Source organism: Pezoporus occidentalis, unplaced genomic scaffold (assembly GCF_034315485.1).
Source record: "Pezoporus occidentalis ecotype Australia unplaced genomic scaffold, CSIRO_AGI_Poc_V1 ctg306, whole genome shotgun sequence".
Taxonomy (NCBI): domain Eukaryota; kingdom Metazoa; phylum Chordata; class Aves; order Psittaciformes; family Psittacidae; genus Pezoporus; species Pezoporus occidentalis.
In genome coordinates, this window is record NW_026915008.1 from 8,877 (window position 1) to 25,468 (window position 16,592).

General features: G+C 39.7%; 1 protein-coding gene and 1 long non-coding RNA gene across 2 annotated transcripts in view; one reads left to right on the forward strand and one right to left on the reverse strand.

The window, feature by feature from the left end:
• Positions 1 to 6,206: 6,206 nt before the first annotated feature.
• Positions 6,207 to 7,889, reverse strand: LOC134168268 (uncharacterized). Its single transcript, XR_009966473.1, has 2 exons — positions 7,551 to 7,889; positions 6,207 to 7,432 (listed from the first exon to the last, which is right to left on the reverse strand). It is a non-coding gene; the product is annotated as an uncharacterized LOC134168268 (long non-coding RNA).
• A 249-nt stretch (positions 7,890 to 8,138) lies between these two features.
• The window catches only part of OXCT1 (3-oxoacid CoA-transferase 1), an 85,763-nt gene continuing 77,309 nt past the window's right edge, over positions 8,139 to 16,592 (forward strand). The window contains exons 1-3 of the mRNA XM_062627761.1: positions 8,139 to 8,362; positions 10,840 to 10,948; positions 12,293 to 12,383. Of these exons, the coding sequence (XP_062483745.1) occupies positions 8,279 to 8,362; positions 10,840 to 10,948; positions 12,293 to 12,383 (284 nt within the window). The 5' untranslated portion in view covers positions 8,139 to 8,278. The remainder of the gene's footprint in view (positions 8,363 to 10,839; positions 10,949 to 12,292; positions 12,384 to 16,592) is intronic.

The following is a 16,592-nucleotide window of genomic DNA, read 5'->3' on the forward strand; positions in this document are numbered from 1 at the left end:
GGAGCATTAGGAATGGACAGATAGGAACTGCTTTGTGATGCTTGAGGGAGAGATGAAATAGTTTCTTTTCAAAAAGCAAGTATAAAATGTACAATATTCTGTAATGGAAGGAAGTAGTTTACTTGCAACAAGGAAGCCTGTGTTTTTCTATTACAGTGTTAATAATCAAAGAATGGTGTGCACTGTGGACACCTTTATCCAAAAGAATGCCTGTGTCTGCCACATCTCATTTATGGTGTACATGTCGGTTTGGGAGAACTTGCTTACAGCAGTCTTCAACCCGGGCTGCAACTGATAACTGTGTATGTAATTTAGGATGTATGTAATTCATGGCTGACTTCTAGCTAATGCAGAAGTAATGTCAATAGGTCACAGTGACCAGACTCATGTCCCTAACTGCATGTTCCCATCTGTGACTGTATTAATCCGAGTCATGTGTTGGTTTCGTGTATAAGGTCAGCTTGCTTATCTGACTGAAAGCTTCTATTTTTTTTTCCACAAACCTAGCCTGCAGTTGGATCACAAGCTGATCTGAGTGCTGTAAGCTGAGACTTTAACTTCCTTCTGAAATTGTAATGTATAACTTACCCTCAGGGAACCTTTACCTGGCTTTTAGTAAAGTTCTATGCTACTGTAAGAGGCTTTCTAAATTTGAATGTTTTGGATCATAGAAATATTAAATCTACTAATTGGGGTATTGTATCAATCTGTGTAGCACTTAGCATTAACGCTTTTCTGGTTCTTCTGGGAATTCCCTTGAGAAACAAAACCAAACCGCAAAATTCCTGAAAGGATCATGGGATGGATAAGATGCAGTATGTACTTGAGAATGCAAGACAGACATGTCAAGCTGTAGTTTAGCAAGTGTTTCTCTTGAAAGAGTACCAGTTTAAATAGCTGTTCTGCTCTCTTTCCCCTTCTTCCCACTTTACAATACTGCTTTTTAAATTGTTCTCATGTAATTGTGTCTTTCAGATGAACATGACTGGGAATCTCAGGTATGTTAAAAGCTTTCCTGCCCCTTTTCCTGTGTTGCAGTTGAATGTTCAACCATGCAAATGCATGTACTGTCCTTGCTAGGGCAAAAAGTCCATGTTTCTTGTATGGTAAGCATGGCGTGGGTTCTGAAGTATCTGAGGTTTTCTGGTTGGCTTGCTGGAAATCTGCTACCTGGGAATGTAACTGCCGAGGGAACTCACTTCAACCTAAGTTCAACCAAATACCCTAACTTTTCAAAGGCATAGGAAAATAAATACAAGCACACTGATTTTGAAGACCTGTTCTTGTCACAAGTAATTCCTCCTTTACAGTGTACAGCTGCTGGAGTTGCAAACTGTGTTAATGGTAATCAGTGTTTTTGCCCTGTGAGGTAGTTGGGAAATCCAAGATCGTTGACATATGTTCTGATTCCTGGAGTGGATAACTTGCAGGCTGAATAAAATGCAGTAAGCACTTGCTTTAATTTATTGACAATTTAAATGCACTACAACCAAAAAGCATCATGTTTATCACCTGGGTGAATAATTACAGTCATGTGAATGACACATTCTAAAGATGCTTTAAAATTATGTGGGATCTGAGACTCCGTATGACATTCCCATAGTAGCTAGCTTCGACTCAAGTCTTTGTGGTTACCACTGGTACATAAAGATCCCTATGCCAAACTTGCTATAGTAGTAGCACGTTATTAGGGCCTCCGAGTCAGCTAAGAAGAGGCATCTTTGCTGAAGGAAAAAAGTGTCAAAAACCTTGAAGCCCTTTGTGTTTGAGAGTTCAGCAGGTTTCCACGGGGTGTCACCAGTGTGCTCAGGATCGTCCAGCTTTTAATGGGGATGTTTTGTGGTAGTTATGTCAATATGAAGTGAAATTCTGCAAAACCCCAAAAGTGCAGTACAGAAATTAAGAGCAAGAGGCCCCCGAGCTTTGCAGCAAGCAGCCTTGTGCTTGCAAATGCAGGGAATCTGCTGGTTAGTCTTGGGAGGCTTCCACTTCTTTTGAGTGTGTATTTGTAGAACTAGGCTAGAAGTCAGACAAACTTTACTGAAACTGGGGAAGAGGCAAGAGAAACCCCAGAATGACTGATTCGAAGAGGCCTTTTAAAAAAATGGATGAATTAATGGTAGGGATTCATTTTAAATAATTTTACAGAGCACATAACAACAAAATTTCCTGTTTTACCATACATCCCATGTGAAAAGTAAGTTACCTTCATTACTAATTCTTCTTTTCATTGATTGTGACAGAAATGAAATATCACAGGAAATGACTGCTTTTCTTGTTAGTTTTACATCATTGAGAATATTAACCAAACTGTTGATGAGTTGCCCACTGTAGAGGGGAAGATGTTCTGAACTCCAGACAGCTGTTCCGAACTCCAGACAGCTGTTCCTCCAACAGTTGGATGGACTAGAAGAATTAGGCACATCAATTCAGATGAGAATGGATTGGCACTTGTTTTTGTCAGTGCATGCAGGGAACTGTCTCCCTAGTCAGTAGATGATAGCTTAGTTACAAGGGCTTGGATTGCATGTGTGACTTTCCATGCTAGAAGACTCTTCAAGCCAAGAAATGGTGTTTGCCAATGAAGCTCCACACCCATGAAATGGATGACAAGAGGAAACCAGAGATGGGTGAAACTTGCACACAGGCAGGTGTTGCTTTCTTCATTTCCATCTCGGGCAACTGTCCTGTAGTGTTACTGTACGGCACTAGCCGCTGTGAAGTATGAGGGCTGTGTGTGTGATCTGTTTACTGTGCATATCTGCAGAGTTCTGCACTATCATCCTAAGGCTCTGTGTTTTTTGTCCTAACTTGTGTACTGAAAAAAAGACAGATTTCTTCACTAGTAATTTTACAAAGTCCTCATAGGCTCTGCATGTAAAGTATACTCTTGTTGATGAGCTTTGTTTGAAAGCTTATTAACGTAGAGTTGCATTGCAGAATCAAGAAAAGCTTGTTACAGTAGTGCTACCAAACATGAACTGACTTGCGGTGTGACAGCTGCATAGGATTCCTGTTTACAGTTAATTATTTCTGTAGCTTCTTTTGCTATGTTTACCTTTACTCTTTTACAACACTGTTGGCATGGACTTGTAATATAATCCCATTCTTTCAGTTTGACTGGGGAAGGGGGTTAACAGACTTTCCTGTTCTGTTGCATTCTTGCAACAAAAAAATTCCTGTCAAAAATGAGGAATAGGAGATTAGTAGGGTTTTCTGAATAAGAGTTTAGATCAACCTCTGTAAGTATCAGTACACAAACATATGGAACTTGTGCAGCTGCTGGCTGTAAGTATCTGCTGAATAGGCATTTTGTTTTTATCTCACTCCTGCTGTAAAGGAGTGATAAGTCACTTATCCCTTCTTCAGAACTAGTAGACATACTGACTATCACTGTTGAAGGTTATTACACTTAACTAATTTAGACAGTGTTGGTTTCAGTTACTAACTAGGCAATATATGAACATAAATAGGAGTGCCAAGGATCATGCTCAGTAACAGACTTTGTGACTCTATTTAAACAAAAATTGCACCTTAATTTTAAATACTGCATAATTACACCTTGTAAATATTGTGGTTTTGAATTGAGATGCAGCATTTGCAGTGGGCAGAAAGTCCAAAGTTTTGTATTTTTAAGACTACAGAATTGTTGTAACTACTTAACTTTTAACTGCTGATATTTCAGTTGCTATTTCTTAGTGCTGTCAAAGTAACTTGCTGCGCTAACTTTAATTCATCTTGACCAAGTATAAAATGTTCAGTGGCTTTTAAGTTCTTCACCGTTGCTTATCTTTGCTTGTAATAATGACAAGATAAACCGACATGATCTAGAAACTTCTGTATTGTTTATATGAAAGCAGGGCATCCTGCCTGACATATAAGACTGCTCTAATGGTAACTGGATTATTACGAAAAAAATCATGCCAGATTATTTTTCACAATGTCCGGCTCCTTATCCAATTAAGTTTTTGAAATTTTCTTAATTAGGTGAGCTGTCTTCCACTATGATACTGTAATAAAAATAATTGTTGACCTTCTATTGTTTGCTCAGAGTTCCTCCAGGGATAAAGAACTTCTTTTGCCAAAAAGAAGGTTATTAATTCTTCTTATTACATAGCTCTAGGATCCTTTCATAGTTTGGTATTGCCTTTTATCTTAAGTTTAGGACTAGGAAGAGAAAATGTTGCCAGAGTTAGTCAGCAAAGGGATTCCTCCACACCTTGCATGTAATTTCCTTCAAAAATCTTGGTTCTGTGGTTCTCTCATTTGCTTTACATTTCCATAACTGTCTAGAAGATGGCTTTTGAGTATTTCCCAATTTAATTTTGCCCTTGGTGTTTATATTATGTATGAATTTTTGTTTGCCAAGTCCCTGCTGATTTTTAACATGTATACTTTTCACTAGACCTGTAAGTATCCATTTTTCTTTGTAATGACCTTCCTTTCACTGGAACCTTGTTAATAAGTTGAGTATTTAAGTTCATGTGGCTTACTTGTGAAATCATTGGTGATGCGGGTGGCAGCCCTTTTGTTTTCCCTAGTTAAATATATCTCCCGTAAGCTCTCTGAGTTGGTCTTAAAATAATTTAATATATCACACAGGAGCCCATAATTATTTTTATGTTCTCAGACAGAATGTATTTATAACTATATAAAGCTTTTAGGTCTATATCAAAAGTTGTATATTCTTTCTTTATTTGTTTTCCCTGTAGTACTCCATCCTTGCAGGAAGATGAGGAAGCTGTTAAATGCTTTTTTTGTTGTTTTTTTTTTTAACTTTCATCCTGTAACAAGGGAATCAGGTTCATTCCACTTTATCCAAAGATGGGTTTCAAGTGCTTTTCAATAATTAATATAAAAAATACTTCAGTACTTGAGTAATACTCAGAAATACTTAAACACCCTTGTTTCAGGACTGAGATCTATTAAGACACTGGATGTCGGTTTAGGTGTTTTCTGTGTGTTCTTCATAGTTTAAAGAATTTTCCCTTCTATGTGACTCCATATGTGATTTTCTTGCCTCAATAAGTGAATTTCTTTGCCAGATTGCAATGGATCAGAAAGAAAGGTAAATTGCTAAATTTCAGTTAGCTAGAATCAGGGTTGAGGATAAACAAATTTTAAGAAATTTGTCTAGAAACAAAGTTGTTAGTCTCAGAGTTCTGGTTCTCCCCCCTTTACAAGTAAATCAAACATACAAAAATAGCCTGCCTATCTGCTGACTCTCTAGTGGCTTGTTTGGGAAATATTATTTCACTGTATTGGAGTGCTGACTTTGACATTTTATTATGCTTGGTAGTAGTATAAGTAAGCTGGTGTTATATGGTGTATATATAATGATTAACCTGTGGGAGCTCCAGAATGCCTCCCTGCTGACATGTTTTTGGAATCAATGGCTCAAAACTCTCCCACTACTCATTTGTAAATGCTGTTGACCTTTCAAAGTGTTTGACTTGCATGCTACCATTGTCATGTGATTTACTTCAATGAATAAACTAAGATCATATTAAAAGTATTCTTGATAATTTCAGAGGCTTGTTTCATGTTGGCTGCTTAGTTGTAGTCCTTGTGTGAAGAGCTTTAAGACATCTTAAGACAAAGTAGATGATCTACTATGCTTTATAAACTACTCCAGAACAAATTCTTTTATCTACTCATTCAGGTATGTTTGAAGCTTTTCTAACCCAAAATAAGAGGGTTTGCAGTCTGAAGCACATGGGCTTTGCAAAATTTTTTTTTTTTTTAAATAATTTTGATTTTAGATAATCCATAGCACCTGAAAAGGAGAAGGTATATTCCCCCAATTATCTAGTTCAAAACTTGTAATTTATATAAGTAGAATTACCAGCTTTGCAAATAGTTGTTCCAAGGAAGTACAAATACTCATGCACTATACCAACTGCATGCAGTTAGCCCCCTTCCTTCAGCCTGCAAGGAGGGACGTTGTTGCAGTCACAAATAGGCCAAATCCCATGCAAAATAAATGCTTTCAGGGGATGTAACAAGTACTCAGGAGTGAATGCTTTGGTAGGTTTGAGAATGCACACTGTTGATTTAAAGGAAGATATTTATTGAACTGAAGAGAATAAACTTGTTTTACACAAGTTTTTTAATGCTTATGAAATTTTTTTCAAGGAAGAGAATAAACTTGTTTTACACAGGTTTTCCAATGCTTATGAAATTTTTTTCAAGAAAGGAAACCTGACTTAAGGAATATACATGTTTATATGACATTTCGGCAGAACTGAAGCTCAGCAATCCACCCTCTAAAAAGTTTATGCTGATGCTTAGCCATGGAAGAATGCAAGCTGTACAGTTAACTTTGTTTTTCAGTTCTTTAAGCCTGTGTAATTTGTAGCTTTTTACACCTGGAACTGCTCAGACTTAACTGACTAGTTAGATACAGTGAATATTTAAGAAAAAGCTAACCCTAAATTTTCCTATCAGGAAAGATGTCTCCACTGCGCTTTATGGGCATCTGCAAGGTTTGTAACATGGACTGTAACAACTGGTACTGCCACCTTTTAAAATGCGTATGGCAGGGCCACAGACAAGTTGGGCCACAGACAGGCTGCAAGGCTTGACCAGTGCTCTGAATACAATGGGCTGGGTGTGCACTAACACTTTGGAAACTGGCAGCACTCTTTTAAAATGTTGGTTTCCTCATTGGAAACTATCCTGCTGCATGTTCATATCTCAATGGCTAAGCACAGCAGCTGTGCTGGAGACAAGCTGGAAACAAAGGAGAAGTAGTGTGACCTGCAAGAAGTGTGACCTTTCATCACGTGTGTGAGGGGAATTGGTCTTTTCCCTCATCTGAACAAATGCTCACAATTTTCTGTGAATCCTTCTGTTCCATCAGGCATCATTATGGCATGCGCTAATCGTTTAGGGTATTTTTAGACAGTGTAAATAATGGCAGAGGCATGCTTTGAATTTTTCTTCTAGCAGAAGCAGAAATACCAGCAGTTCACATCACGTGGCTGCTTAAATGAGTATATATCTATTCTAGTAACATTTTTCCACCCAAACATAGCATCCAAGTGCCCTGTGGAAACCACGTGCTTACTGGAGCCTGGCTCACCCCTAAGGGCTGTACAGTGGAAACTTAACCATTCAAAGCCTCTGTCGTTCCATTGCTTCTTGTGATGTTAGTCCTTAAAGGACTATGAGCGAGCAGTGTGCCCTTTCGGCCAGGAGTGCAAATAGTATCCTGGGGTGCATCAGGAGGAGCATGGCCATGAGGTCAATGGAGGTGATCCTACCTCTCTACTTGACCCTGGTGAGGCCACATCTGGAGTACTGTGTCCAATTCTGGGCTTCTCAGTACAAGAAAGACAAGAAGCTACTGGAAAGAGTCCTGTGAAGCGCCTCAAGGATGATCAGGGGTCTGGAGCATCTCTCCTATGAGGAGAGCTTGTGGGAGCTGGGCCTGTTTAGAGAAGAGGAGACTGAGAGAGGATCTCATGATAAATAAACCTCAACATAAATAAACATCTGGCAACAGGACAAGGAGCAATGGCCATAAACTAAAACACAAGAAGTTTCACCTTAACATGAGGAAGAGTTTTACGTTGAGGGTGGCAGAGCACTGGAACAGGTTGCCCCAGGGGCGTTGTGGAGCCTCCCTCTCTGGAGCCATTCAAAACCTTCCTGGACATGATCCTGTGCAACTTGCTCAAGGTGGCCCTGCTTTGGCAGGGGGGTGGACTAGAGGATCTCCAGGGGTCCCTTCCAACCCTAATGATTCTGTGAAGGTGGTAGGGCAGAAATTTAAACCACCTTGACTTCAAAGGGAGACATCTGCAATGGCACATAGGAGGTGTCTGTGGAAGTGATGGACGGGGAGATTCCCGTCCTTTAAAACTGAAGGCACTGTAGCACTGACGATTTTTCCACATGCCTTTTCCGTGTCTCTGAGGAGCTTATAGAGCAAAACTGGTGGTACCCGTGGGCTGCGCAGCTCTCGCGTCCCTGTCTTGGCTTGGCGGGGTTGGGGGGCCCGCCGCAGGAGGAGAAGCGGCAGCTCGGGCCCCAGCGGCTGCCGCCCCACCTCCGACGGCGGCCCACCCGTCCCTCCATCGGCCCCGCCTCGGTCGCAGCCGACGTCAGGGCCGAGCCCCTCAACCTCCCTCTTTTCCTCCGCCCTCAGGCTCCGCCATCCCGCCCGCAGCCGCTCCCCTCTCCCGGCGTTGGACAGCAGCAGCTACCCCCTCGGCCCTGCCCCGCTGCCTGCCCCCCCCCCGCTCCCCTTCGCCGAGATCCCAGCAGCGCGAAGATGGCGGCGTACAAATTCCTCCTGCCGCCACTCAGCCGCCGCATCCTTCTTCCCTCCCCCCGGGCGCGAGGCGCCGCGGTTGAGGTAAAGGCGAGCCCGCGGACACAGGCCACGGGTCGGCACTCGGCTTCTTGCTCCCCCTCAGCGGAACCCTGCCTGGGCGGGCGCCTAGAGCCCGAGGGGAACCTGTTCATAGACAAAACCGACCCATGAGCCTGGGTTTCTCTATAAAAACAACTGGTTTTGGTGCCGGTTTTGGCCCGCGGGGGCTGGGCGGCGAGGAGAAGGGTAGAGCGCGTCTCCAGGATAAGCCCGGCCCCCGCGGCGCGTTGGGATGCGGTGACCTTGGGGACCAGCCTGGAGGTTTGGCTTTAAGGTTTAGTTTGTTTACTTACCCCGCATTTGAAATCGCTGCACCACTGCAGTGTGTTGCTGCATATTCCAGTCTTGTCTTCTCACCACGTTGGTGTTTCCTTGAGGTAGCGGCAGGTGTCGGGAGGAAGAGCCCAGGTCAGGAACACAGCTCCCTGCAGCCCTCCATGCACTGCCATTCATACAGCGTGGAGTTCAGCCATGCAGCTCGCTCCTTTGCTCGATTTCCTCTTCCTGGGGGAAGGTTCTACCTGACCTCACTGTTATAATGGTTTCCAGCCCACATGCAACCGTAGCCATGTTAATTTTTAGTTTCTTCAGCCAAAATTGTTCCTGTGGCTTTTCTTATTTTATTTTAATTGAAGCAGCTCATCTGTTCTTCTCATACCCATATTTACTCTTCCTGATGTCTTTATGGGCAAATAATGATTGCTCTTTCAGTCATTGTTTTGCTAAGCTGTATTTTGCTCTTCTGTAAAGTTTATTTAGATTTTTGTTGGTTGTTCTAGAAGCTCGTCTGTCCCCGTGTTGCTTCTGTTTTAAATCTGATGTGTCAGAATTGCAGACAGCTCCTGAGGTCTTAGCTTGCTGCCTCTGTGTGCAGGGGAGCATGGTTGATCCCAGGCATCTTGCTTCCTTAAGATCTCATTGCTCTCAAAGAGCAGAGTGGGTGGGAAAGGGACTGGAACGAACCTGTTTAGTGTAGAAGGGCATGTACCCTCGTTAGAGGCATCCATCCTGGAGCACATGCATATATAACACATGCTGCTCTGTTGTTCCCCTCTGCGGCAGGCAGTTGGGAAGATTAAGGAAGAGGTACCACATGGTCTTTTTAAAAATATTTTCTGGTGTGTGGGTACAGTGACACAACAGTGGTCTGGCCACCTCGAGCCCTAGTCCTCATGTCTGCTTAACAGACCTGTTTGTACCAAGTCTCCTGAGGCTGCCAGCCATAATAACTCATTTTGTCCCTTGCCTGCTGAATGTGACCAGAAGAGACATGCTTTGCAGTCTTACTGTCCTTCTGAAAAAAAATTTCTGAGAGAAACATGGTATAGTTGAGCATGGAGAAGGGTCTTTTTTCTCACTTGGCACTGTTCTGTATGACCCATGTACTGATTTCATTTTTGAGCCCACCAGAACAAAGAAACATCAGTGTTTCCTTTGGGAAGCAGATGAGCCTCCATTCAGAAAGATTTTGTTAATATTCAATATAAACTCTTGCAGCCTTAATTTTATAAAAGAAGGCAGTTTGTGTCATCTTGAAACTGAGCCAAAAATTACTGCTCCAGTTGTAACCGGATCTTCAGGCAACTCTTTAGGGAAGAATTAGGCTATTGTTTTTAAACAGTGTATAGGTTAGCTTCGTTATATATTTACTCATTCTTCTCCCTCTTTCCCATTTTACAGAAAAATAAACAACAAAAAAATAGGTTACCATGACCTAAGAATATAATAGATGAGTTATGATGGTAACTGTGCAATGGCCTTGCACTGTGAAGTCTAGTTTTGTGAGTGAGATCTGTTATTGGTTTCCCTTTTGCCCTCCCCATTTCATCAGTTTGTTGAAGTCTTCTGATCCTTCAACTTAAATTGTTGAAGACCTGTAAGACTGTGTTAGGAAGCTGGAGAAAGGTTTGCCTTGTTGAAAGGGGTCTTTTCTTACTTTGCTGCCAGCACAGTGATGTACTTCATATTGTTCCTTGGCCTCCACTCAAATTTTGTGGTGGTGTTGGCTCTTCTTCAGCTATTTCTGGTTATGCCTAGTGTCTGGATATCTTTGAAGCTGCAAGTAACAATATATTGTTTAAAGCAGCCTTTGTGTTGCTCTGACTTGTGCTGAGGAGTTGCATTTGTGGATCTGTTCACAGTAAGCACAATCTGTCAGCAGTTTAGAATGGAATTCAGAAATATAAAATCAGTTTGGATATTGTCAAATCGATTCAGATTAAGCCTAAAGCCTTCATTATGCATGTGAACGCTGTAAAATGTGGGTGCAGGGAAGAGACAATAGTCCTTGTTTTGAAGACCTGAACCCTTCTCTTCCCCTCCCCCCCAGTGTTTACTGTTTATAGTAGCAATATTTATTCAATGTTTTCCCACTTACCTATCCAGAGAGATTGTCATCATTATAAAGCTACTATGTAATCTTTTTATTAATTCAATTGTTTATTTTAATATTGTTCCAGAGTTTTGGATACTATTTTTCCACTAGCTGTCATCGCAACACCAAATTTTATACTGATCCTGTTGAAGCTGTAAAAGATATACCCAACGGAGCAACTATACTTGTTGGTGGTAAATATTTAAATTATTTCTGGATGCAACTACATTCTATTAATGAGATACTTTTTACTGGTTTACCATGTTTGTTTTAATATTAACTAATTTGAGAATACATATGCTTGTGTGGGTATAAAAGAGGGACACTCTTTCAGTGAGAAAAGCCCACTTTGTGCCTTAGGGGAGAGAAAAAGTCCTAGAAAAATCATTATTTTTTTTTTTCCCACTAGTGAAGTGCTTAGACTTCACTCATGCAATTTGAATGCAGAAAATCAATTTAGGATTTTTAAAGTTAGCATTGTTATTTCAGATGGTGAGGAAGTAAAATTTAATTTTTTTTTTTTCTTTTTCTTGTGGTAGCATTTTCTGTATTCTATATCTGCCAAGTGACTTGATCTCTGTGACCTTGAACAAATCACCTAACCTGTTTACGGCTGTAGGAAGTGAAGATAATACTTATAAACATTACACGAAATAGTTATGTGTAGCATTTCCACAGGAATAAGGAAGTTGTGTCATACTGACTTTCACAACTTTTGAATATTCTATATGATTTCCACAATTTCATGCTATTTGGTCTACTGAGAGAAAAGCGATCTCTCTATGTAGTAAGTTGTAAATGATTTTCACTATTGAATAAGTAACTAATAGAATGTTGTGAAACATGAGAAACCTCACTGGAGATGTGTAATGAAGTAAAATTCCTTCTAGGAAGAATTATTGTATTTTTTGTTGTTTTTGGAGCAAAAGAAGGTCTGGAGCTAAGTAGTTGGGAGGAAAATGGTAGTAGTTGTAGTGTTAGGGCCTGGTCTAAGACTTAAGCGCCTCAGATGTGGCGTGGTGTTTCATTTTAGGCATATTGGGCTCTTGCATAGTAGGTATTTTAGCCTGGGTGGAGATCTGGGTTACTGTACTTCCAGTTACACATCTTCCTGAGAGCATTAAGTTTCTGAGATTTTTATCACCTAATTATAGGCTAGGCTGTGTGGAAGAGCAACTTGGTCCTCCTGTTTGATGCTGTTATGTGCAGCAAACCATTGAAGATTAATTGAGTAGAAAGGGAACAAGGAATAATGAGTACCATCAATAGGATCCTGGAGCCCTTCTTCAAAGGCCATTTGTGTGTGGGTGGAGATGGTTAAATGGCTTTCCTCCAAACTGAGAACCATCTAGAGACTGGAAGATTCCAGTACTAGGGTGCAACTCTTTCCGGAAGTGCTCTTTTATTGACGTCAACTAGAAGGAGCTTGTTCTGCTCAAAAAAGTTTTTTAATAAAGCAGTGCACATTCTTAGACTTCTGATTAATCTGTGTTCTTTCAAACACTTGTTACATATTCAATTTTCTTTTATTTACATAGGTTTTGGATTGTGTGGGATTCCTGAAAACCTCATTGGGGGTTTACTGAAGACTGGTGTAAAGGGAATAACAGCAGTCAGTAATAATGCAGGGTAGGTATTCATATCTTTGTGGTTTGCTAAGTACAGACTAAATATTATGCTCATGTGAAAAGGCTGATATATATGAAAAAGTCTTACTTTTTGTCATACGAGTTTTGCATTAGCCATACGCTTTGTTTGAAAATGTTAATTTTGGAATGAGTCCAGAAAGTTCAGTACTCTGTTATGTATACTGCATTATTTCATTTTCTGTGAACTTTTTACTTTTTAATTCTGTATTTGTGGTGAAATAATAATGACAATTTTGTATTGTTTCCATGGAACTTATAATGCTTGTAATTATGAGCCATTTTCTCATGTAGGTAGTCTCCCATCTGCTCTGTAGGAGCTCAGCCTTTATTTAGTTGCTAAAGGGAATAAAAAAAAATATCACTGGGAAACTGTTTTCTTGTGTACCTACATTAGAATGAAAGAGAGACAAGTTTATGTGAGCCAGAAAGGTTGTTTGAGTATAAAGATCCTTGTTGTTCATACAAAATGAAAATAGATGTCAAACCTTCCTCCTTCAATTCGTCCAGCCTTGCCAAAGAAGTGAATTAGGTAGGATTTATCTAATAATGCCTTGTGCTATTTTCAGCTGTGTCATTACATCTCCCATACACTTTCTCCATAGATTTGCATCTCAGTCTGTTTTGTTTCAACATTTTAACAGTAGTTAAAACCTGAATACCATTCAAAACCCACAGATTTAATGTATTTATATGTATTTCAGGCTTCTGAGGATGAAGTTTATAATATGTTTATCTTTTTTTCTTTTTCCTTGTCCTTCATACTGATGGGTGATAGATATGATTTGTGTTGGTATTTGGCACATACACTGCCAGACTGAAGGTCCTTAGACTCTTGTGGGTGTCCTGGTTTCAGCTGTAACAGTTATTTTAATTCTTCCTAGTAGCTGATGCATTGCTGCGTTTTGTCTTTAGCCTGAGAACAACGCTGATAACACACCAGTGGCTGGGCTTAAACCATGACAATGGGGAGCTATTTCTGCTGGATGATAAAAAGAGGAGAGAAAGAGACAGAAATAATTTGAGTGGAAAGATCAGTCATGTAGAGATCATTCACTTTCCTCATACTCTTACCTCTGAATGACACACGTGTATGTAGATAGAGAGACTGCACAAATGCTCCTGGATTGGAGGGGAGGGTTGGAGTGTGAGGAAAAGTAAAAAGAGAAACATTGTGGAATAGAATGGAGATGAAGCCATTTTGCATTGCATTTCTGCAAATTGGTGGTGGTGTTGCAGGTTAGAATCAATTTTGATTGAAACAATGCTGTCTTTCCTGAAAATTCTTTGGAGCTTGAGGCTGGAATGATTACTGTAAAATGTTTGACTGCTGGCAGAAAAACAAAATTTAATTTCTTTTTACTTGAAACTAGTTTTCCATGGTCGTTCATGGGAGTCTGGCAAGTTTCTCATACAACAGTGTATTGATTTGAAAATGCCCAAGGGCATTTAGATTTTCAGAAGTCTAGTTTGTAAAAGTCCTGCTTTTGCTCTCATGGTGAACAGCATAATTTATTTTGAAATTTAACTCATAATAAAGTATAGTCTCATCTGTTGCTTGTTTTAGTTGTATTACTGTTATATGGAACTTCTCCTGCTATAGTTCATTAGGGTTTGGGAACCAGGTTAAAACACCAATGTCATCATTAATAGGGTCATGATCCTTATCATAGCAGTATATATCATTTAAGCATCTTCCAATACCATGTCCAAAAGTATAGTGATATTAAAAAGTATTGCAATATTAAGTTAACGCTTTAAGCTGGCGTAGCACAGCAGTCATGTATCTTACAGCAATAGTATTCAAAGGGTGAGTTGTCAGGTACTTTGTGGGATGAGTAATTTGTTACTTTCAACCGTGCCTCAGGATTCAGTGTGTTTTGTTTTGGTGCTGTTGTGCTGCACTTGATGCCTTGCTGTGTTTCATCTTCCTGAATGCAGCTGATTTCTCCAGCTTTTCCAGCAAGCAGAAGGTAATTGGTTGTGATAGGGTTTTCTCATCCTGCAGCAGGGTTAGCAGGCAGCTTGCAATTGGAGCAGAGAAGGAGCCAAGTCTGCAGACAGACATCCTATTTTGGAGAACAGTGCAGCTGTGTGAATTAAGTCACATGTCTTTCAATATGCGTAAACACAAAATGTGTTACAGAGCTATCTGTTCATAAAATAGCATCAATGGAGACAGTGCTTCACTTATACCTAAGTAAAAAGCAGTAATTAGGAAGTCCTGAAGCACTCTTACCAACTCTCTTCTAGCTGGAAAGAAGGTTCAGTAAAGCCTAGAAATGCTTGGCAGTGACTGGAGGCAACTTTAAAGAAGAAGAATGTTCTCAAGTTCACACTGTACTGTTCTGTGCTGCAGTGTAATAGGAATGAGATTCCTCCCACACATCCTTGTTCAAGTCACATAATTGCTGGCAGGTAAAGTCCTTGTTCCAGCCTTTGAAAGGCTTACCAAGGACAAGTTGTAGAGTAGTGTGTGGAGTGTTCTTAGGCACCCTAAGTTAGAACATCATATTGATAAACTTAAAGTCTATTGCTATCGATTATGTTAGTGCATATGCTTTGTGCTAGCTAGTGAAACAGCACCATAGTTGCACTTTGCAAAGCCAAACAAGGCAAAGTGTTTGAAAGGGAAGCAGTACAAATATCCAGTATCTCTGGTATTTACACAACTTGCTTCAGGGGAAACTGGAGCTTGTGAACCAGAGATAGCGAAAGATAACATGGTGGGTGGGTGTGCTTCTGAAATACCACCTGTCACACCTTCCTTTATAACTTCTTTTGCCTATGTTGTTCATATTTTAAATACTTCCTTGATACTATGTTATTATAAACCCTTTAAATTTAGAAACAAAACCTATTTTTGTTTAACCTGTCAACATAGCCAAACATTTAAAATGATCTTTCAATAAATTGGCACCAAATTATTATTGTTAATTTTGCTTAATGAAACGGATAACTAATTTTGGCTATAATCACGTTCTGAGATCAATACTTCCATTCTGTCTCTGCCACATAAATAGGTTGAATTTGTACTTGGTAAAAATGAAGTCCATTACTTGAGTAGCTGCACATGTGGTCTGACTGTTGTATCGAATGAGCTACTTCCCTCTGGCTTTGTCTGCTTTTGGGACTTAAATACACATTGTTCTTGAATGCAAGAGTGTTGAACAGTAGATCCTCACAGTAAAAATAGAGAACTCATGGTTAATATCTTAATTACTAATCACCTAGGTGCTCATCTAGAAGGAGATTGACAGCATGCTGTCAGATTATCACAGGTTCAGGCTGTCTTATTAAAAGGCATGAGCAGCTTTTTGAACCTTTGGTCTTCGAGCTGGTTTCAAAGTTCTTTTTATGTTACAGTGTTATACAAAAGAAAGGAGGAAATGGCTTTGAAATAAACAATTTAACCATTGATCATGATGCCTGAGTGCACTGTTATTTAGTTCTGTTGAACACAATACCCTTGTTTTCCCAGTGGGCTATTTGCAATAGCCATATCTCCAGATAAGGCGCTATATGGCATCAGATGCGATGGTAGACTTGCTGCACCCCATATTTTGAAACACAAAGGCTATTTTTCTGTTCTTAGCATTTATCAATTCTGCCTTAAATTCAAAATATTTAACTGCTAGTTGTATTAAATTTTAAGGTTATCTCATTTTTCAGTCATTACTTTTAATTGTATATTTCTGCTAAAAACAAAATGTCAGCCACCTTTCCCGCAGACTCCATATTTGTTCTTGCATCCTTCTTATTCTTTTATATATATATATCTATATCTGTTATATATACTTACATATGTATTTATATTTATATGTATTAAAATATATTAAAATTATATGTAAAATTTATAGTATGGTGGAAGTTGCATTCTGAATTCACATAGAGTTTAGAAGTTTTTTCACATAAAGTAAGGTGGCAAGGGGTTTAATGGCATGAATTTGACTATCCGTTGATTCAGAGAAGTGAAATATTACTGAAAACGTCTCTGAAGGCCTGGGAAAGAAGCCTGCATGTCCATAAAGATGTGATCAAGGTGATGCTCAGAGTATCTTATCTTGTGAGTCATTTTTGTATATGCATAAAGAAATTCCTTAAACATAAATATACTTTCAGAAGTGAAATACAAGGTCACCAATACCTCTTGTCTGTCTTGGTGGAAAGAGAGAAGTGAAGTTAAGTAAAA